The 21700-nt window shown below is 49.2% G+C and overlaps 1 protein-coding gene across 1 annotated transcript; it reads left to right on the forward strand.

Moving 5' to 3' along the window:
- The first annotated feature begins 7550 nt into the window (after positions 1 to 7550).
- On the forward strand, positions 7551 to 21576 carry PLK1 (polo like kinase 1). The gene is made up of 10 exons (XM_025855400.2): positions 7551 to 10920; positions 11569 to 11737; positions 12440 to 12584; positions 13662 to 13755; positions 15219 to 15438; positions 18846 to 19001; positions 20106 to 20183; positions 20382 to 20536; positions 20638 to 20820; positions 21068 to 21576. The coding sequence occupies exons 1-10, from the start codon at positions 10513 to 10515 to the stop codon at positions 21272 to 21274; spliced, it is 1815 nt and encodes a 604-aa protein (XP_025711185.1). The 5' UTR covers positions 7551 to 10512; the 3' UTR covers positions 21275 to 21576.
- The last annotated feature ends 124 nt before the right edge of the window (positions 21577 to 21700 follow it).

Genomic DNA, 21700 nt, shown 5'->3' on the forward strand with positions numbered 1-21700 from the left:
TTTCATTGCCGCAAATTGTATCATCTGGCCAACCCTCTCTGTACAGAAAACTGAGAAAGTATTTTCCTTTTTCAGGCAGCTAAGGGAAAGGGAGTTGGGAGCGGTTATTGGATGAATCATCCAACAGTGTCTGCCACAGACAGGAAGCCCAGTGTCCCCTCTGAGAAGACTATCTCCTTGCAATGTGCCCTGTTGTCTCGTAGCTGCAGTTGTGGTTTAAGAAGCTAAACAGGAGCAGGTTTCATGGGAGAATTGTGTTGCTTGCAGTCAAGAAATAGTGTCTTAAAATTCCATACCATATGGTTGACACTCTATAGAGGAATCTGCAAGCTGGATTAGACAAAAATCCAGTCAAACTGCTTTGTTGCAAGTGACAGAAATCCAGCTTGAGCCAGTTTAAGTAAGAAAGGGGTTTTATTGGCTTACACAACAAATCATGGAAAAGACTAGCTTGAGAGGCAATGTAATATTGCCTTGGGCAAGTTACTTAATCTCTCTGCCCTGTATCCTAAGCTGTACAATGGGAACAACAACAGTGCCCCCGCAGAATTGGTTCAGAGTAAATGAGCTACTATATGTAAACATTAAAGATAGCTCCTACCACTCTGTAAGTAATAATGTTATCATTGCAGGGACAACTATGTCCAGAGCTCTTTGTTTTCGATATCTTTTTTTAAGATTTTATTTATTTATTTATTTATTACTATTTTTAAAGATTTTATTTATTTATTTGACAGAGAGAGAGAGAGCACAAACAGGGCAAGTGGCAGGCAGAGGAGAGGGAGAAGCAAGCTCCTCGCTGAGCGAGGAGCCTGACGTGGGGCTCGATCCCAGGACCCTGGGATCATGACCTGAGCTGAAGGCAGATGCTTCACTGACTGAGCCACCCAGGCACCTCTGTTTTCTATATCTTTTTCACCTGCACATTAGTAGAGGTATGGACTAGACTGCTGTAACAAGAGACCATGGAAATACTGTGGCTCCAACAAGTTAGAAAGTTCTCTCTCTCTCACCTAACAGTGCAGGGATAGGCAGGTTGTTCAGGGCAAGTAGGTGGCTGGGCTCCATGAAGTCATCAAACACCCAAGCTCCTCCTATCTTGTCACATGGCCATGCTTAGCCACAAGGGAGGCTGTAAATTTAGTCACTGGCTGGGTAGCCAAAACTCTGAGGAAGGAGATTTCTAACAGTAAAAGGAAGGGAGGGGGGAGACTGGACATAGGGAGACAATAAGCAAGCTCTCCCAGGCCTGTGTGTTAGCTTCCTTTTCTCCTCCTGCAAGGGGGCTTTCTCCATGCACTGTGGCACGTGGCAGCTGACAGCTCCAGACTTGTACCCTCTGAGCTTGGTGACCCTGAAAGAAAGGCTTCTTCCCTCCAGTTCTAATTGGGGAAGTCCCACAGAAAGGTTCTCAGTGACTTCTGGTGAATCCCATACCCTCTTGGATTAATCACTGCAGCCAGGGCCCTACAATAAACCTGATCTGGGTCATGAGCTTTCCTCCATCACCCTGTGGTGGAGAAACAGCAGAGCCCATCACCAAAGCAAGGTGCTGGGCAGATGGAAACAATAGCTACAGTGAAAGAGTCTATAATTATGGACCGATACTGTTAGAAAGGCTGTTGACAGCCTTATGTGTCCTAGGAAAGGCCAGCTGGACTCTTGTCTCCATGGTGGCTCTCACCCCAGGGACAATCTGTCACCAGATAATTACCTTTAAAACCCCAGAGAAGAAAGTCTCTTTGTCCTCACAATACTCCCAGAAGAGCAGACTGATGGGAGAACCTTGGTTGGAACTGTTTCCAGTTGGCTTAGGGTAGAATGGGGATTCACTGGCTCGTGGAGCTGATAAGGCTAGGGCCAGATGGGGTTTCAGGCCATATTCCAAGACTCACAACAGCATCATCAGGGATCTGTCTCTTCAGCCCTTGACTCTGCTTCCCTTTGAGTTGGCTTCACGAGTGACCCTCCAGCTCCAGTTATTGGTAGAAAGAGCTCCCCTTCCTTTTTTTTTTTTTTTTAAGATTTTTTATTTATTTATTTGAGAGAGAGAGAGAGCACAAACAGGGGGAGGGGCAGAGGGAGAGGGAGAAGCAGGCTCCCCACTGAGCAGGGAGCCTGATGCAGGGCTCCATCCCAGGACCCCTAGATCATGACTGGAGCCAACGGCAGCTGCTTAACTGACTGAGCCACCCAGGCGCCCCAAGAGCTCCCCTTCCTTGACAAAACCCCTGGACCTGGTTGTCATTGGCCCAAACCTGGGATGTATCCAGCCTCAAGTAATCATTGTGGCCAGGAAAATGGAATGCACTGATTGCCTAGACCTGGGCACATACCCACATGGACTGAGAGCTGGCGCCTAGTGGTTGGGGGGGGAAGGTGGTATTACCAGAAGAGGGGATGAATGGCTGCAGGGCTGTCCAGTTCAGGCCCTTCCTTTTCTCCAGTTGTCTTCACTGCCCACAGTCTCCCTGCCTACCCTTAACCATCTCTCCAGTCTCTCATTACCCTTGATCTTGTTGAGGGGGGTGCCTTGTGAGAGGCACCTGGGCCTGGCACAGAGAGGATGTTGCTTAGGCAAAGTAGAGTGTTCAATAGAGTCATTTAGAGGATGTTCCTCTGCCTGGAACTGCTTCCTCGTGGACCCCACGAGTCTTTGTGGAGGGACCCCTATCAAGGCCTAGATAGAATTTTAGTTATGGACTTGCGTTCTTGTCTGGGCCCACCCAGCTGTGAGTTCCTGAGGAGTCAAGTGTGAGCCTGTGGGTATCCAGCACATACTTAATGGGGTGATTACGTGGATGTGAGCTCCTCCTCCCCTGAGTCCCTACCCAGCCTAGATAAGTCTCACGTTGCGGGATCCCCGGTGCAGGGAACAAGGTTGAATGACTGACTCATGTGCCTCATGTTGACTGATCTGTTGCATGTGGTTGCACAGGGCTCCCGTGGTTAATTGGAATCTGCAGTGCCTCTGAATTAGTCACTTCTGCATGGGCCATTTCACGAAGAGCCTAAGGCCATAGTCCCCTTCTTAGTCACTCTGACCCATGTGGCTGGTGACAGACTTAAAGTAACTCAGACAAACATTGCTTCTATTTAATACATCCTTGGAAGCTTCTCAGCTATAAAGGGATCTTGGTGGCTAGGGAGGCCTTTCTTGGTGTATTGATCTGGCCAGTGAGAGCCCACAGGGGTCTAGAACATGGAGCCCCAGACATGTTCTGACTTGCCCTCAGCCATTCTCCAGGACAAATTGACGTTAATGGACATGGTTGGTTGCTTTGGGTGATCAGATCTGGCTGGCTGGTCCCCTGGGGGTAGCTTCTGTGGAGCTGTGAGGCCCCTGTTATTACATTGGCAGTGTTGAGACAATGTGTTAAGGCTTGGTTATTTCAAAACAGTTGTCAGCAAAGTGTCCTGCCAGGTTGGACCAGTTCTGTAAATCCATGATTGCTGAAACTCTTCTAGAGCCCCCAGTAATGGTGTTGTGCTTTTCTAGACATACACTTGCTGCCTGTAGGGCTAGGAAGGTGGGACCCTGACCACTTGCTACATCTCCCATTTACTCATTTAACAAATACCTGTTGAGCCACTGCTGAGTGCCAGGCCCTCCCCTACTTAGCTCCTGGAGATACAGTGGAGAATAAGATGGGGCCAGACCCTTACAGATTAGTAGGAGAGAAAGCCAAGGAAACAGAGTGCTGTGATGGAGGCCTGGGGCCTTTTTTTTGCATCATAGTGGTGAAGACTGTGGGCACCGGAGACAGGCAGACCAAATCCCGGCCCTGCTGTTTACTAGCCTTGTGACTTTGGGCAGGTTATCTCCTCTTGTGGAACCTCGGATTTCTCATCTATAAAATGGGGAACATGCGTAGGGGTTGTTATGAGGATTTAAATGCATTCAGACGTGTAAAGCAGGAGTCCTGGCTCAGGGTAAGCACTCAATGACTGGTAGGTTTAACAACTATTATTAGAAAGTGATACATCTTGAGTGAAATCCCTCACAGTATAAAGGACAACATTCTTACATATTTTTAAATTTAGAATAAAATTAAAAACATCTGTTCATTTAAAATCACTCCACCACAAAGAAGAGATCACCCTTCCTTGCCAGGCACTTATTAGAAAACATTTAATCCTCCCAACTGTCAAAAGTGTAGAGATCTTTACAACTCATTATACAGAGGAGGAAACTGATCATCAGAGAGGTTAAGTAAATTTGCCCAGTGTCACACGGCTAATTAACGACTGAGCTAGAATCAAAGCCAAGTCTTATCTGGCTGCAAAGTCCATGTTTTATGCAGTTCCCCCAGTATCCTGGGCCTCCAAAGCACTTGGCTCTGAGGAGGATCCTTGCTGCCCAGTCGGTTAATCCTTTGTTTTCCTGAAGTTTTTGCTGGTGGGTTGGCCACACCTACTTTTCATGAAGCACTCTGACCCAGGTCCTGAAATGAGAAGAGTTAGCACAAGATGTCCCTGCTTCCCTAAGGAGAAGAGATGGCTTGTTCTGTATCTCCAAGTCCATGGGCCATCACACAGATGGTTCGGGCATATGAAAATCATCTAAGAGAAGAGACATGAGAATGGCGTCCACACCCTCTCTGGTTTTCAGACCTTGGGTCTGGACATTCAGCCTTGGTCTTTCTTAGCCCTACCAACATACCTCTTTTCAGCTGTATTCATCTAACCTTTGGTGTCTGCTGGGCACACTTTCTGACTTTGTATGGAACAGCAAGAGCCTGCAGAAGCAGTAGGGCCAGAGGAAGGGGAGAATAAGGAAATTTGAGACTCAGGAACTGCAAGGCCTCTTGGAGACCCTGAGAATAGCCACAGGTTCTCTTTATTTCAATCATCACAACAGCAGGAGGCATGATCATGTGCCTGGTGTGTTTGAAGTGCTGTCCTCACAGAAGCTCTTCACAAGAACCTTCGGAGATAGGCACGTCCCACATAGAATCCTAGGAGATGGGCACTATAATTATCTCCATTTTATAGAGGTGGAGGTAAAGGCACAGAGAGGTTAAGTAGTTTGCCCATACAGCTAATAAGGGGAGGAACTGGTGTTTGAACCTGGGGTTCTCTAGTCCATGAGTTTAAGATCTATGTCATATTGCTTTTTGGTAGGGAGTGAGTGAGTGAACAAATGAGTCTGGGATTGGCAGCTAGCCAGACAGACAAGGCCCCCAGGGACACCATGAGGGGTACTTTGGAGCTAGCAGAGTTGGGTTGCAATTCTAGCTGTGCCACCTCCTGCCTACAGGACCTGGGGCAATAGTGCTCATTTCCTCATCTTCAAAATGGGAATAAGGTCTTCGTGAGGATTCAGGGAGATCATCTCTGTAAAGCTCTTAGCCCCATGCACGGCATCTAGTAAGGGCTCAGTAAGCGTTCAGGGACACTCTGCAGATAGATGGTATTAACGTGGCATAATTGCAGCTGTACTGATCAAAAGTCCATGTTGACAAGAACTAGAAAGGAATATGAAAACAGTTGTTAAGGGTTGAAAGGGAATTAAAGTTTCTTCAATGCTTTATCATTTCTTAAAAAATGTTCCTAAATGGAATAAATAAAATATACATGCAGTGGGTGTTAAGTGGTTTTTGATCCCATTGTTTCAAAGTCTTATGGGGGTTGTTTCTACCTCTGCAAAAAAGAGTTAGCACTTCAGGCCTGTGGTTATAATTCTGTCAATGCTGAATTTGCTAGGGGTTTGAGTGAATTTGCAATGAGAAAAAAAGGGGAAGTTTTAAAAAATGACTTTGTATTTTGTGGCTTTTATATCTGGAAATATAAAATCGATTTAAAATGTTATATAGTTGTAATTTCATAAATGCTAGAGGGATCATCCCATCAAAGAGAGATGCAAAAAAAATTAAGAAGGTGTTGGTGGGATACAGCTTCCTCCGTTTTGCTACCAGTGGGTGTGTTGGAGTTTAAATTCTTTGAGTATCAGAACCAGAACAGGTCTTCAGGACTGATGATTTTTGCTGTGATTAATGTCTGTTGGAACCTCTGGAAGGTGCGACAACATGAAAAGAGAGGCAATTTCTGGATGACAATGCACATTTGGCATTGGAAAAAGCAGTTAAATTGCCAGTGAGCCCTAGTTGAAATCAAATGTCTGACGCATGGAGGCTGATGACTGGCCAGCCTGATGCGCCTGGTTTTGGGCCAGTCAGTTCGGACTCTAAGACTGACAGCAGGAAGAGGAAGCCTTGCTCATCACTTAGACCGGGACCATGGCTGTCTGGTACTGCAGTATGTCTTTCTGCAACAAGCCGGAGAGAAGCAGCTGATTCTCGGAATCCCAGATCCCCTGATTCTTCTTGTCTGGATGTGACGAAGCTGAAAACTGCTACAGGCCGCAGGCAGCTGTTTCAGTCCCAGCAGGAGCCGTGCTGACCTGGAAGCAGACGCAGGCTCCATGTAAAGGACTCAGACCCTGCGGCCACTGGAGATTTAGGACCCCTTCTGTGGAGCTCTAAAGGATGAAGACCTCCATCGTGGATGCTGGCTGGACCATCAGGCCACACACATGCCCACAGAAGAGGCCTCGTTCTCTTATGAGACCCTCTAAAGATCAAGTTGCTGGTCAGCTCTTCATCGCTAACCTGGAGGCTACCCGCACCCTAATTGTGATCCCTGCCAACAGCTGCACATTGGGGGACGGCACATCACAGGGACTGTGACCCCTTCTCCTGCTGTTGACAGATCAGACTTTGGCCTTCTTGATGGGGATGTCTCACTGCTGCTGACTTGCGTTCAGCTTTCTAGATTAGTTGCAACTCACCACAGTGGGCTGCTTCTACTTCCTTACTCCACCCCCCTCCATCCACACTTAGTAAGGTTCATTATCTGAATAGAGCTGTCTCCAGAGAGGGATTGATCGAGGCTGTTCACTGGATAAAAGGAGTGGGAGGTTCTGTAAACCCATTTTGAAATTTTTTGAAAATTCAGGCTTTCATCCTCATTAGTCGGCTAGGGCTGCCATCACAAAATGCCTTAGACTGGGGGGCTTAAATAATAGAAATGTGTGTTCTCACAGTTCCGGAGGCCAGAAGTCCAAGACCAAGGTGTCAGCAGGTTTGATTTCTCTTGAGTTGTCTCTCCCTGGCTTGCAGGGGGCCACCCTCCCATGTGTTCTGCCGTAGTCGCCCCTCGGTCTTGTGTCCTAATCTCTTTTTACAAGGACACCAGTCAGATCAGATGAGGGCCCACCCTAGTGAGTCCATTTTAATTGAGTCACCTCTTTGAAAGCCCTGTCTCCCAATATAGTCACATTCTGAGGTACTGGGGGTGAGGGCTTCAGCACAGGAATGGTGGCGGGGGGGCGGTTAGGGATACATCCTGACCAATTCCCGAATTTGTCTTTCTGGTTAAGTGAGATAAAAATGTTTACCTGCAAAAACGTATTTGTGCCTCCTGCATACAGTCCTTGCAGATAAAAGGCCTGGAGAAGAAGAGGTGATTGAAAGAATGTTGTTGGGTTGCTGAATGTTGGGGCCTGAAGACTTTGTAACAGTGGAGAAAAGTACTGGCACCTGGGGAGCCTTGGGCAAGTGGGTGGGGGGCATTTATGACCTTGGTTCTTCAGAACTCTATCTGGAAGCTTTCCCCTCTTCCTGACAGAAGATTCCAGAGCTGCCTTTCCATGCGCTGGAGCGCTTTGAGCTCAGACTGCTGAGCCTGTGCTCACAGCTCACAGCACCGCCTGACAACAGAGGGTCTGGGCTCCTGCACTTCCCACACAGAACGCACACTCACAAGATGCATACCTCTGTATCATAGACAAGCAGAACAAAGGGCTGGTTGGATCTTTCAGACTGAATTGGAAACTCCAGGGCAGGAGGCCGCGTGGCAGAAGGCTTACATTGGGGGTCCTGTTAACCTCCACCACCTAACATATGCCCTGCTTGAGGTACCCTAACATTGCAAACTCGTTTCCAGGGGGAGCATGTGCCCTCTGGGATTCTACTTCTGTCTCTGTGCCCTCTCGCCACACTGTTTCAGCCCTGGAAGTGTTGATCTGAAGATCAGCTTGAACTTGCTGGTCACAGCCTTGCTGTACCTGAATTGGTATCTAGGGCCAGGTAAAAATGAATCATACAGAAGTTTAGTTAGGGAGCCACTTGACTTTCTAAGATAGACTGTTGTTTTTATTTAATTGAGGTATAGTTGACATATACCATATCTAAAATAGACTTTTATGGCTAATGGGATTTATTTTAACTGGCTAAATGTAGGACCTCTAAGGAGCATAACTGAGATCAGTACTTCAGGTTGGTCTCATCCTTTTGCATGGGGTCCTACTGATAATAAACTTGCTGTATAGAAGCCTGGGCCAACGGCCAAGGTGGGGGCTGGTGCAGAAGAGAGTTAACAGAGTAGGCCTGAGACTGCTCTCCTTGTTTGCAATGCTGACATCTGGGTAACTGGATTTCGGGAGGATTCTCAACATTCCCTAAATGATAAGAGTGGCTCACTGTGCCTAAACTGTGCAAACAAAATGGTTTATGCTGAATACCTTGCTTTCCTTCCAGGAATCCAGAATTTGGGTATGTGCTAGGCAGAGGGTGCCGACTTGACCGGCCCCCAGTAAAAGCCCTGGGTACTGAGTCTCTAAGGAGCCTCCCTGGCATATAACATTTCACACTTCTTATCGTAACCCACTGCTGGAGGAACTGTGTCCTGTGTAACTCCACTGGGAGAGGGCTCTGGGAAGCTTGCTCCCGGTTTCCTTTGTTCTATGCACCTTTTCCCTTTGCTGATTTTGCTTGGTAGCCTTTCGCTGTAATAAATTATAGCCTGCTGACAGTAAGACTATATGCTGAGTCCTGTGAGTCTCCTAACAAGTCGTTCAAACTGCGGAGTAGTTTTGGGGACTCCCAAGATGGCACAAGGGGGACTTTTGGGGTGTTGGTAGTGTTCTTTTCCTCAATTTGGGTGTTGCTCATGTGAGGTGGGTTCAAGTTGTGAAAATTCATTGAGCTGTAGTTATGTAAACATTTTCTCTACATATCTTAAACTTCAATAGGAAGATTACACACCACAAGGATAAAAAATAATAGCAAGTTAATTTTTTTAAAAAACCTTCCTTTTATTCAGCAAACATTTCAGTTACTCCTTTTTACTAGGCATTGCTCTGGGAGCTTGGGACATGGGCTAGGAAAGACGTCATCATCACCTCTCAGTTTATTGGGAGGCAGGTAAAGAGATACTTACCATATGGTTGATACTTGCTGGGCTCTATCCAAGACATCATAGGGTACAGGGGGGGAACAGAGAAAGGGCTTCTAACTAGGGCATTTTGCTGTTCTAGGTCTGCCACTCACGTACTTTGGGAAGTCAGGCAAATGGGCCAAGGGAAATAGCAGCGAACTATCGCAAACTAGGAAAGTATGTGGCATAGAGTTGTGGAACCTTCTAGTTTTTGTTTGTTAGGAAAAAACAAAGCTGAAGTTTTATGTAAGCTCTCTTGATTTTTAAGTGCTGTAAATGAATCCAAATTTTCAGAAGTGGGAGGCCAAACAAAACATACCCGTGCAGGGTGTATGGCTGTGGCCTACCAGTTTGCTGGGCATTCTGCCAACCAGCCATCCTTCCTCTCACCAGAGACTTGGGGGTCCACTCTTTTAGACCCTGGGAAATACAGCAGTGAGCAAGCCAGACAGACAACTTTCTTGAATAGTGGCGGGGGGTGGGGGGGAGACTGGTACTGTGAGCCTCAAACATCAGTATGTGTGGGAATCACCTGGCAGTCACATTGAAAGGCAGATTACTGAATCAGGAGGTCTGGGGTAAGGCCTGAAATTTTCTTTCTAACAACTTCCCAGGTGATGGTAATGCTGGTGGTCCCTGAACCATATGTGCTTTGAGTGGAGTTTGCTGTATATTCCGGAGGGGCTTAGGAGCAGCTGTTATTCTGAAAGTAGGGGCCTTGCCACGAAAGTGCATCTGCCTGGCAAGCTCCGTGTTTTTACTTGGGTTTTAGCTTATTGGGGTGTCTCAGAAGAGAGCTGAGGACATCGGAGGCGGGTGCCTAAAGCTGCCCTGCCAGGTCTCTATTCTCGAGTTTATAGTATAGAAGGCGGGGCGGGGGTGGAGGAAGGTGTTAGGAAAAGCTTCCTGGAGGAGGTGCATGGGAACTGCAGGAACTTCCTCGGCCGCGGAGAAAGGGAGAAACCCTGAACTCCCCCCTCTCCTTGGGCCTGGTCTCGGCATCCCCACGCCGGGTACGGTTTCCCAGGCATCCCACGTGTCTGCTGTGCGCGAGTCCCTGTCAATCAAGTCTCCCCCAGCCCAGGACAGGGTACGGGTTTAAAGGAGGCAGCGGTGCGGAGCGCTCCCATCGTGCCGCGCGGCGGGCGGGTTTGGATTTTAAATCCCCGCGGCCAATCAGTGGTGCGCAGGCTCTTGTAACGTTCCCGGCGCCGCGTTTGAATTCGAGGAGGAGCGAAGCGGTGCCAAGCCTCTGCTCAGACTCTGCTAGGTCCGCGGAGCAACTCCGGGAACATGAGTGCGGCGGCAACTGCAGGGAAGCTGGCGCGGGCACCAGCCGACCCAGGGAAAGCCGGGGGCCCCGGAGTTGCAGCTCCCGGGGCCCCGGCAGCCGCTCCGTCGGCGAAAGAGATCCCGGAGGTCCTAGTGGACCCGCGCAGCCGGCGGCGCTACCTGCGGGGACGCTTTCTGGGGAAGGGCGGCTTTGCTAAGTGCTTCGAGATCTCGGACGCTGACACTAAGGAGGTGTTCGCTGGCAAGATCGTGCCTAAATCGCTGCTGCTCAAGCCGCACCAGAAGGAGAAGATGTCCATGGAGATATCCATTCACCGCAGCCTTGCCCACCAGCACATCGTAGGCTTCCATGGCTTTTTCGAGGACAACGACTTCGTATTCGTGGTGTTGGAGCTCTGCCGCCGGAGGGTGAGTGTCGCTGCCCGGGGGCCGGGGTTTGGGGTGCTCGGGGGGCTCGGAGCTGCTAGAGAGGAGGTGCTGGGAACTTCGATCTAGGGGTTGTAAAGGCCTCGAGGAGAGGGGAGAGGGTGCTTGGCACTTGGAGCTGCTAGGGGGAGGGGGTTCCTGCTAAGTGGCGCCCGAGTCCTGTTGCTGCTAGGGAAGGCGGCTCCTGGACGCTAGGTGTTGAGCGGGTAGGAGAATCCTGGTACTGGACGCAAGGGCTTCCGGAGTTGCTAAGGGGGGAGTCCCGGGGAAGGGGTGCTGCGGTTCGGGAGCTTCCGGAGTAGGGTTGGGTCGGGGAGAGGGTGGTTGGAGCCAGACTTCGGAGCTTCCGGAAGGAGAAGCGGCTGGAAAGGGATCTCCTGCGGCGCGAAGGCCGGGGGGAGGGATACTGCCGACTCGGAGCTGCCGGGAGTGGGGCTGAAAGAGGCATCCCAGGTAGGAGGCTTGGGAGGGAGCTAGTGGGAGAAGGGGTGCTATGAACGGTAGTGGCCAGGCTCGCAGCTGTCCTGGAGAAGGAATGGGGAGAGGAGCCCTGGGCTGCCTTTAATGACAAGCCCTTCCCCCTGTGCCTCGGTACCGGCTCCCCATTCCTCCTCTCCTTCCCCCACTCAGTCTCTCCTGGAGCTGCACAAGCGGAGGAAAGCACTGACTGAGCCGGAAGCCCGCTACTATCTTCGGCAAATTGTCCTTGGCTGCCAGTACCTGCACCGAAACCGGGTTATTCACAGGGACCTCAAGCTGGGCAACCTTTTCCTGAATGAGGATCTGGAGGTGAAAATAGGTGAGTGCTGGCCCTGCAGGAGGAGTGCTTGACACCCCCAGAGGCGAGAATGAGGAGGAGGAAATAGGAAGGAAACGAGGGAGGAAAAGGATGGTAGAAGTCTGGGCTGTTGGCCTCTAGAATCCTCTCTTTCGTACAGAAATTTAAAACCAAGAGCCCCAAACCTGTATCCTGCAGATGCATTTTTTAGTGCTTCCACACAGTACTTAAAAAAAAAAAAAAAAAAAAAAGAATTTGAATTAGTTTCCATGGATATAAATTGGGATGTTTGACATAAAAATTGGGATTTGGAACTCCTTTTAAACAGCTGGGAGCTTCCTTAGTTCTGAGACAGTATCCCCTCAGGCAGCTCTTTGCTGGGCTAAAACCCCTCTGTTCCCCTTAGGCTCCCTCCGATTTGCCACAGTCCCCACCTCTCCGTTATTAACTCACAAACTTCCCAAATAGGGGTCCTGACCTTTACTTGTTGATCCCTGAGGGCCCTCCTTTCTAAGGGGAGGGGCGAGGAGGGGCGCTGGGAGGTCCCTCCCCTGGGCCAACATAGTGGGAAGAATCTTGGACAAGCCTTGCTGCCTACAACGAGTAGGGGCCCAAGAGAGGAAATGACCCTGGTTCTTGACAGTCACACCTGTACCAGCTTTCTGCATTGCCAGATGACAGAGGCTAGCAACTGAGTACCCCCTCTTCCTCCCTCTGTCCCAGGGGATTTTGGACTGGCAACCAAAGTGGAATATGACGGGGAACGCAAGAAGACCCTGTGCGGGACTCCTAATTACATAGCTCCTGAGGTGCTGAGCAAGAAAGGGCACAGTTTTGAGGTGGACGTGTGGTCCATTGGGTGTATCATGTAAGTTGGGAGTTGTCTCAGGACGTACCTGCCCTTTTGGATGTCTCACCTGGCTGACTTTATTCTTTGGCCCTTTCTGGCTATGGAGAGGCTGCTCCAGAGAACAGATTGCCCAAAAACAAAGCCTGGTTTCCATACCTTTCCTTGTCACTGGTGTATCCTGTGGGATTCCTGCAGCAGCCTGGGCTAAGGCACTGGGGAAGAGGGCTGGGAGGCCTCCACAAACCTGCTCTAGGCCCTTGCTACTCAAAGTGTGGTGCAAAGGGCTGCAGCATCACCCAGGAACTTGTTAGAAATGCAGAATCTCACTGGCTCAGAATCTGGATTTTAAGATCCCTGGGTGATTTCCAGGCACAATGAAGTCTGGATCAAGGCCTCCCGAGGTGGGTGGGTGGTGGGCAGAGGGTTGGGCGTTTTTGGGTGTTCTCTTTTTTATTGTTGTTTGCCAGGGTACTGGTAGGAGAAGTGAGTTGTAGCAGTGGCTTCCGTACTTCTTTGCAGTAGAGCTTTTTCAAATGAAAACTTCATGTCTTGAGTGCAGAACTATCAAAGTGGAGCTGCCTCGATAGGGGCAGGTAGCCCATGCACTGGGACCTGTTTTGTTTTGTTTTGTTTTTTAATATATTTTTTTAAAGATTTTATTTATTTATTCATGAGAGACGGAGAGAGAGAGAGAGAGAGAAGCAGAGGGAAAAGCAGGCTCCCAAGGAGCAGGGAGCCCGATGCGGGACTCGATCCCAGGACCCCAGGATCATGACCTGAGCCAAAGGCAGATGCTTAACCATCTGAGCCACCCAGGCGCCCTGGGACCTGTTTTGTACTGGCCGGCAGCCTTTGGGGCCCTGGATTCCTGTAGGCTCCAGCTGAAAAGTCACTACAAGTCTTAAGAGTCCTGGTGCTGTCGCCTGTCTTCTCCTGAGAGCTCAGCCCCACCCGTGTCCTGGCTCCTGTGGACTTGAGGACTATCCTTGGGGGCCCCAAAGTCAGAGTTTCCAGATGCCAGCCCTGAGATGATTTCTCTGGCAGGTAGGTTTTGGCTGGGAGCCTCAAGCCAAATCAGCCCCCTTGTGCTCACAGGTATACATTGTTAGTGGGCAAACCACCTTTTGAGACCTCTTGCCTCAAAGAGACCTACCTCCGGATCAAGAAGAATGACTACAGTATTCCCAAGGTGACTAAAACTTTTTTTTTTAAGTTTAAGTTTATTTTGTGTTTTGGGGTTATTTTTCCCCAAAAGCTGTTTACTGAGCCCAGCCATATCCTGGGGACAGAGATAGGTCAACCCTACCCCTAGGGTAGCCACAGAGCTTTGGTGGATCTGTGTTTGAAATTACAGAGCTTGACATGTGTATACAGAGGCATTTTTTCTAAGGGGGGAGAGTTTGTAGATTCCCAGAGGTTGGGTAGATAACCCAAAAGATGTGGAAAGAGAAAAAAAAATGGGGAGGGAGTAGGAGGCAGACACAGAAGTGCTGCTTAACCTCTGGAAATGGACCTTCTTGATTTAACTAGGCTCTGCCACGTAGCAGCCAGATCACAGTGGGCAAGTGACCTGAATCTCTTGAACTCTAGTTTCCCATTTATAAAAGGGAGCAGCTCGTGGGGTGCCTTGCACACAGTAGGCACTCACAGAATCCTGAACCACCGTGAATCCAAAGTGGTGCGCATTTTCACAGCCACTGGCATCAGTGCACTGGAAAGGAACAGCCTGTTTCTGCAGAAGCCCGACATGTGGCTGCTTTCCGGTTTGGTATCTTTGACTCCTGTGAAGTCAAGGGCCATAAGGACAGACAGATGAAATCTGTCATGACGTGTGGCTGCTTTCCGGTTTGGTATCTTTGACTCCTGTGAAGTCAAGGGCCATAAGGACAGACAGACGAAACCTGTCACGAAGGGTCATTTAACTGTCAGATGGACAGACCCTGGAGGGTTCAGAGTGGGTGCGCAAGACCACCCCAGTGCTTTGGTGTGGATGCTGGCTTCACCACTCATTAGGTATGTATTCTTAGGAGGGGCACTTAACCTCTCTGTGCTCCGTTTCTTCCTCTGCAAAAGAGAGATCGTAATAGAGACTCCACCCCTTAGATGTTTTTGTGAAGGGTCGGTGAGTTAATATGCATGACGTGCTTGCAACGCTGCTGGCACATATTAAGTGCACAGCTAATGCTAGGCTGTGACTATGCCTTTGACCTGTGCTAGGTTACCCCCCATCAAATCCTAGTAGGACTCCAGGCTTGGTGCTATGTCCTTGCTTTCCAGAGGAAGATACAAAGTCCTGAGCAAGTCGGGTCCCTTGCCACAGCTGCTGTTAGGGAGAGTACTGGGACTTAACCAGGTCTTTATGACCCCCCAGCCTGTGTTCTCAAGTGCTATCCTAGTGGTGAGCGCCTTAAGTTACTCGAGAACAAATTCAGGGGAAATCCAATGAATCTTGAGTCTCAAAAGGAAGGAGAAGTGATCATTCTCACAGCTTAGGTTGACATTTATCAACTCAGTAAAGCCAATATGGGGAACCTGGCAAATTTATGGCCATTGAACATGGCTTATGTGGGCCAGGGGCTGTGGTGCCTTTATGACAGACTGCACTCGGGTCCTCCATCATGTCCCGCTCACGGCCCTCCCTCTCTGCACCAGCACGTCAACCCTGTGGCCGCCTCCCTCATCCAGAAGATGCTTCAGACAGATCCTACTGCCCGCCCCACCATTCATGAGCTGCTCAATGACGAGTTCTTTACCTCTGGCTACATCCCCGCCCGGCTCCCCATTACCTGTCTCACCATTGCACCCCGGTTTTCCATCGCTCCCAGCAGTCTGGACCCCAGCAGCCGGAAACCTCTCACAGTCCTCAATAAAGGTAAAACAGTAGACCCCCAGAGAGAGCCTAGGCTTCAGATGTGTGGATGGGTGGCCCCCAGAGCACAGGCGTGCAGTAGGACCTGCCTGTCCTTGAATCCACAGCCCCCACCCCCCACCCCCGAGCAAAATGCCCTTCCCCTGGGTGGGCCCTAGTGGGAAAGACACACTTTAACCCTGGCTGGATCATACCTGTCCTGCCCAGAAAAAGGAGAGTGGACTGAATGCCATGCCCAAAAAACTCTTAGATCTTAAAAAATTCCTAACATCACAATTTGATGGTTCATTGAAAAAAAATATGAAAAATTTCAAATATATATGTAGGGCATAATGCAGTGGACCCCCACACCCCCCCACATTCAACAGTCAGATTATGAAAAGGTGGAAGAATAACAAAAGCTCCCTTTTCTCCACCAATTAATATTTTTCTACACTTTATCTTTCTCTTTTTAGTGTATATAAAGTTATATATGTGTGTTTATGTGCGTGTGTATGTATATACACCCACTTTTTTTCCTGAACTACTTAAAAGTAAGTTGTATACATCCTGCCCTTGACCACTTAATACTTCAGTGTATTTTTCCTAAAGACAAAGATTCTTTCACATAACCACAGCACGTGACACAGTGAGCAAGTTCAGGAAATTTAACACTGGTACAATATTTTGTCTACTGTGGAGTTACTACTTTTTGTAATTTATGGGTGTCCAGTTCAAATACAGTTTTATATGATTTTTACTTCTTTGATTTTATTCTTGTGTTTCAACTGACAATCTTGTTTCCTCATACTATTATACATAAATTTTTCAACATCTATTAACTAGTTCCTCTTATTTTTTTTAATGATGTTTTAGCTTATTCAAGTTCCATTTGTCCTTGGAATATTTACTAAGGATATTTAGTGTTTTTAAAAAGGTTGTTTGAAATACTTTTTTTCTTCTGTGTGGATATAGCACCAATTTAATATATAAATTCATTTGTTTCTGTTGTAATCTAATACTGTTTTGGTTTTTGGTTTTGGGGGGTTTTTTGGTTTTTGGGAGGGGTTTGGTTTTGGGTGTTTTTTTGTTTTTTGGTTTTTTTTTCTTTTTTTTAAAGATTTTATTTATTTATTTGACAGAGAGAGAGTTAGCGAGAGCCGGAACACAAGCAGGGGGAGTGGGAGAGGGAGAAGCAGGTTTCCTGCAGAGCAGGTAGCCCGATGCGGGGCTCAATTCCAGGACCCAGGGATCATGACCTCAGCCGAAGGCAGACGCTTAACAGCTGAGCCACCCAGGTGCCCCAAGATTATTTTTCTTTTTGAATTTTTGAACATAAAGCTTTTTTTTTTTTTAAACTTCTTTTACTGGAAATTTTCTTTTTTTTTTTTTTTAAAGATTTTATTTTATTTATTTGACAGAGAGAGACACGGCGAGAACACAAGGAGAGGGAGTGGGAGAGGGAGAAGCAGGCTTCCCGCTGAGCAGGGAGCCCAATGCGGGGCTCGATCCCAGCACCCTGGGATCATGACCTGAGCCAAAGGTAGACGCTCAACGACTGAGCCACCCAGGTGCCCCATATGCTGGAAATTTTCAAACTTCCCCAAAAGCAGAGAGAACTAACTGGATGAAGAATCCCCATGTATTCATCATCCATTTTCAGTAGTTAGCAACATTACCTGCCTATACATGGTTTTATCCATTTCTATCTTCTCCCCTTTTTTTTGCTAGAGTTTTTATTTTTATTTATTTTTTTAGAGAGAGAAAGCACACGCAGAGAGTGGGGAGGGGGTGGGCAGAGGGAAAGGGAGAATCCTAAGCAGACTCCACACCCAACGCAGAGCCTGACATGGGGTTTGATCTCTTTTTTTTTTTTTTTTTTTAGTATTTTTTGTATTTATTTGAGAGAGGACCCTGTCATCATGACCTGAGATGAAGGCAGATGCTTCACCCACTGAGCCACCCAGGCGTCCCAGGGGGCTCAATCTCATGACCCTGAGAGCATGACCTGAGCCGAAATCAAGAGTCAGATGCTTAACCAATTGAGCCACCTAGGTCCCCAGCTAGAGTTGATTTTTTGGGGGCTTCTTTTTTTTTTTTTTTTTTTTTTAAGATACGTATTTATTTAAGAGAGAGACAGCCTGCAAGCGAGGGGGTTGGGCAGAGAGAGAGAGAGAATCCCAAGCAAGATGCCCCTCTGAGTAGGAAGCCCCACATGAGGCTTGATCTCACTACTCCGAGTCCTGACCTGAGCCAAAATCAAGAGTCGGTTGCCCAGCCAACTGAGCCACCTAGGCGCCCCCTTGCTAGAGTTTTGTTTTTTTTAAAGATTTTATATATATATTTATTTGAGAGAGAGAACAGGGGAGGGGCAGAGGGAGAGGGAGAAGCATTCTTCACTGAGCAGGAAGCCCAACATGGGGCTCAATCCCAGGACCCCGGGATCATGACCTGAGCTGAAGGCAGATGCTTAACCAACTGAGCCACATAGGTGCCCCTTTGCTAGAGGTTTTTTTGTTTCTTTTTTTAAAGATTTTATTTATTTATTTGACAGAGAGAGAGAGTACAGGCAGAGGAAGAAGGAGGCTCCCTGGGAGCCTGATGTGGGGCTCCATCCTAGGACCCTGAGATTATGACCTGAGCCAAAGGCAGACACTTATCCAACTGAGCCACCCAGGTGCCTCCTTTGTTAGAGTTTTTAAAGCAAATCCCAGATATCTTATTATTTCACATTTCAGTTCTTACCACAGGATAATTTTTTAAATTAAAAACTCTGATCTTAAAAATATTAGAAGACAAATTTCATATTCTACAAGGAGAACTAGCACATGTTGGTGGGGAAAGAAACATTAGAGCATAAAGATAAAAAAAAAATCATCCAGGCTTTTCTAACCCAAATATAACCAATGAGAAGAATCTCAAAGTGTATCTTTTCAGATACTTTGGACATCTATATAAAACTTGGGGGTGGAAAAAAGAAATCTCATGTTTTCATCAAATGCCTGCTTAATCCATTTTGTTGATGAGCTGTGTACAATCTACCGAGCCCTCCCATTTTCTTGGATTTTAATTCTTGGCCGGGCAGCTCTGAGCTGGTGGTGCCTTCATGCTGTCTCCTGGAGTGACTGGTGATGTCCTGCAGGGCCCAGGATTGGGGCAGAGGCCAGAGCATCTGAAACTCTTTGGTGTGTGTGGTCATGAAGTCTTCCTTAAGGGCTTGGCTTGGCCCTGGAGGTATGAATATCATACTGCTGTCACATGAGTGTGGCATCTGCTGCTCTATACCCATCACTGACACAGTTTACCCAAAGCAATGGCAGCCAAAATAATTTTTCTCTGGGGAGAGTACCAGCTGTGGCAGAGGGTCCTATGCCCCTCCCAGCCTGCTGCCTTTGTGCCCAGCTAGTGACCATGCATCATCTTTTTCCTAGGCATGGAGAACCCCATGCCTGAGCGGCCCCGGGAAAAAGAGGAGCCAGTGGTCCGGGAGACCAGTGAGGCGGTTGACTGCCACCTGGGCGACATGCTGCAGCAGCTACACAGCGTCAATGCGTCCAAGCCCTCAGAGCGGGGGCTGGTGAGGCAAGGTGGGCATGGTAGGGGCCTGGGGATGGGGTTGCCTGCGCACCTGGAGAGGGCGGGGAAGTCTCTGCTGCAGTGTGTCCCAGGCTTGTCCGGGCCCAGTCTCCATAATATCGTTAGTTCCCTGGTTTTCTATGGATTAAAATCCAAATGGGTTAGCCTGGCATTGAAGGCCCCGCCTATCTTTTTCTGATTCATGTGTTCTGCCTCCACCAGTGCCCCGTCATTCAGCATCTCCATGAGCTACCTTATACATCTGCACATGCTCTTTCTGCTGTTCGGTGGATTCCTGCTTAGTCTTCAAGAGCCTCAGGGCTCTTGCTCATACTGTTCCCTTCTTCTGGAATGTACTTCCTCCACATATGTGCAGGGCTCACACTCGGCTCCTTCAGATGTCTGCCCCATGACAATTTCCCTGGCCCCCCACTCCTAGCACTTCTCACCCCCCCTGTATTTAAATAAGGGATTATTACATGCACTGAACACAACATTTTTTTTTTAAGATTTTATTTATTTGAGAGAGAGCACAAGCAAGGGGAGAGGGAGAGGGAGAAGCAGGCTCCCGGCTGAGCCCTACACAGGGTTGGATACCATGAACCTGAGATCATGACCCGAGCCAAAGTCAGACGCTTAACAGACAGAGCAGGTGCCCCTGAACATAACATTTTGATGTATTTGGAATTGTATATATTCTAACAATTTCTTAATCACTCAGAACCAAAAAATTAGATAATCCATCAGCCACTGACTCTCACCACGATAGAAATAACATTTTGTCCATATTTATGTTGATCAGCCTCTGTCCCTATAATGAGAATGTAAGTTCCATGAAGGCTGGGTTTTATGCCATCACTCACTGCACCTGTGACAGTGCCCAGCACAGGGTGGGCCTTTGATCAGTGGATGGACTGAATGAACTGGAACTTGTCTGTCCTGCTGCTTGCCAGGGCTTGGTGGTGGCACAGGCCCTGCTTGGCTCTTCCTGGGGCCCCAGGCCTTGGATGGAGCCTGGGTGGGGTGCCCAGCAATCCTCCCTGGCATGGGCTACCTGAGTGGACCGCAGGGGAAGACTCTGGTGCTGACCAACCATGTGTTTGTTTCTGTCGCAGAGGAGGCTGAGGATCCCGCCTGCATCCCCATCTTCTGGGTTAGCAAGTGGGTGGACTATTCGGACAAGTACGGCCTTGGTAGGTTGCTTCCAGAATGGGTGGTGGCTCAGGTACGGCCCAGTGACCCTTTGAGCTGTTCCAGGCTCTTACCTTTTTTGGCTCCTTGGTCCTCTGCTGCCAACAATCTCCTGTCTCCCTCCCAGGCCTCTCACTTCCAGCTCCCAGTGCCCCCCTGCTCCCTTCTCCCCCTTCCTGAGGTCTCCCTCCACCTACCAGGGTACCAGCTATGCGACAACAGCGTGGGGGTGCTCTTCAATGACTCGACACGCCTGATCCTCTACAATGACGGCGACAGCCTGCAGTACATAGAGCGTGATGGCACAGAGTCCTACCTCACCGTGAGCTCCCATTCCAACTCCCTCATGAAGAAGGTGAGTGCTGGCTGGTGGCCGCAGCCTGCTGTTGCCGGGAGGGAGGCATGTCCTGGGGCTCTGGCTCCAACTCTGGCCTCCCTCCCTCCCTTTCCAACCAGATCACTCTCCTGAAATATTTCCGGAACTACATGAGTGAACACTTGCTGAAGGCAGGTGCGAACATCACACCCCGGGAAGGCGATGAGCTCGCCCGGCTACCCTACCTGCGCACCTGGTTTCGCACCCGCAGCGCCATCATCCTGCACCTCAGCAATGGCTGTGTGCAGATCAACTTCTTCCAGGTGAACCAGGGTGGGGATAGTCGGGGTGGGGTACCTGTACCCATCCACAGGCCCCTGGAGTGGGGTGGGGAATGGGAGGCGTGGGACCTGTGCTTGGCATCAGGCAGTAGGAAGAGCATGAGGCAAGGTGGGATGGGAACCCCTCGGCAGCTGTGGTGTCTCCCCTCTGCTCCCCTGCATGCACTAGCAGCTGGGACCTTCAGGCCATTGGTAACTCTGTCCGTCTTCCCCCCCGCTTCCCTCCTAGGACCATACCAAACTCATCCTGTGCCCACTGATGGCAGCTGTGACCTACATCGACGAGAGGCGGGACTTCCGCACGTACCGCCTGAGCCTGCTGGAGGAGTACGGCTGCTCCAAGGAGCTGGCCAGCCGGCTCCGCTACGCCCGCACCATGGTGGACAAGCTGCTGAGCTCCCGCTCGGCTGCCAGCCGTCTCAAGGCCTCCTCATAGGCCTTCCTCCCCTCCGGACCGGCACCCCTTCTCACCCCCACAGCATCTTGGCCCGCACTGGTTAGCAACCTTCGTGCCGTTTTCTAGAATGTGCCCTCCGGCCCTGGGGGCTGGGGAGAGTTCTACATCCTTGCTGGTGGGGGTCGCCGTGTTAAGTTATTTTTGTACATGTTCGGGTGTGGGTTCTACCGGCTCCTGCCCTTCTCCCTCAGCCCCACCATATGCATTGTACAGAATACCGCTCTTGAATCCGGGACTGCCCTTTCCTTGCCTTTATATACATTAAACACATGTGAATCTTCTATTTCTTCTGTAGTCCCTGAGGGTGCCTGGCTTCTGGGCTCTGGGTGCGTCTTTGCTCCAGAAGCCCCAGGCTGCTGAGATTTGGCCAGTCTTTTCTGTCACTGAGGCCGCCCTCAGCCACGG

This window comes from Callorhinus ursinus, unplaced genomic scaffold (assembly GCF_003265705.2).
Source record: "Callorhinus ursinus isolate GAN/ISIS: 27379988/994484 unplaced genomic scaffold, GSC_fseal_2.0 scaffold85, whole genome shotgun sequence".
NCBI classification, from domain to species: Eukaryota; Metazoa; Chordata; class Mammalia; order Carnivora; family Otariidae; genus Callorhinus; species Callorhinus ursinus.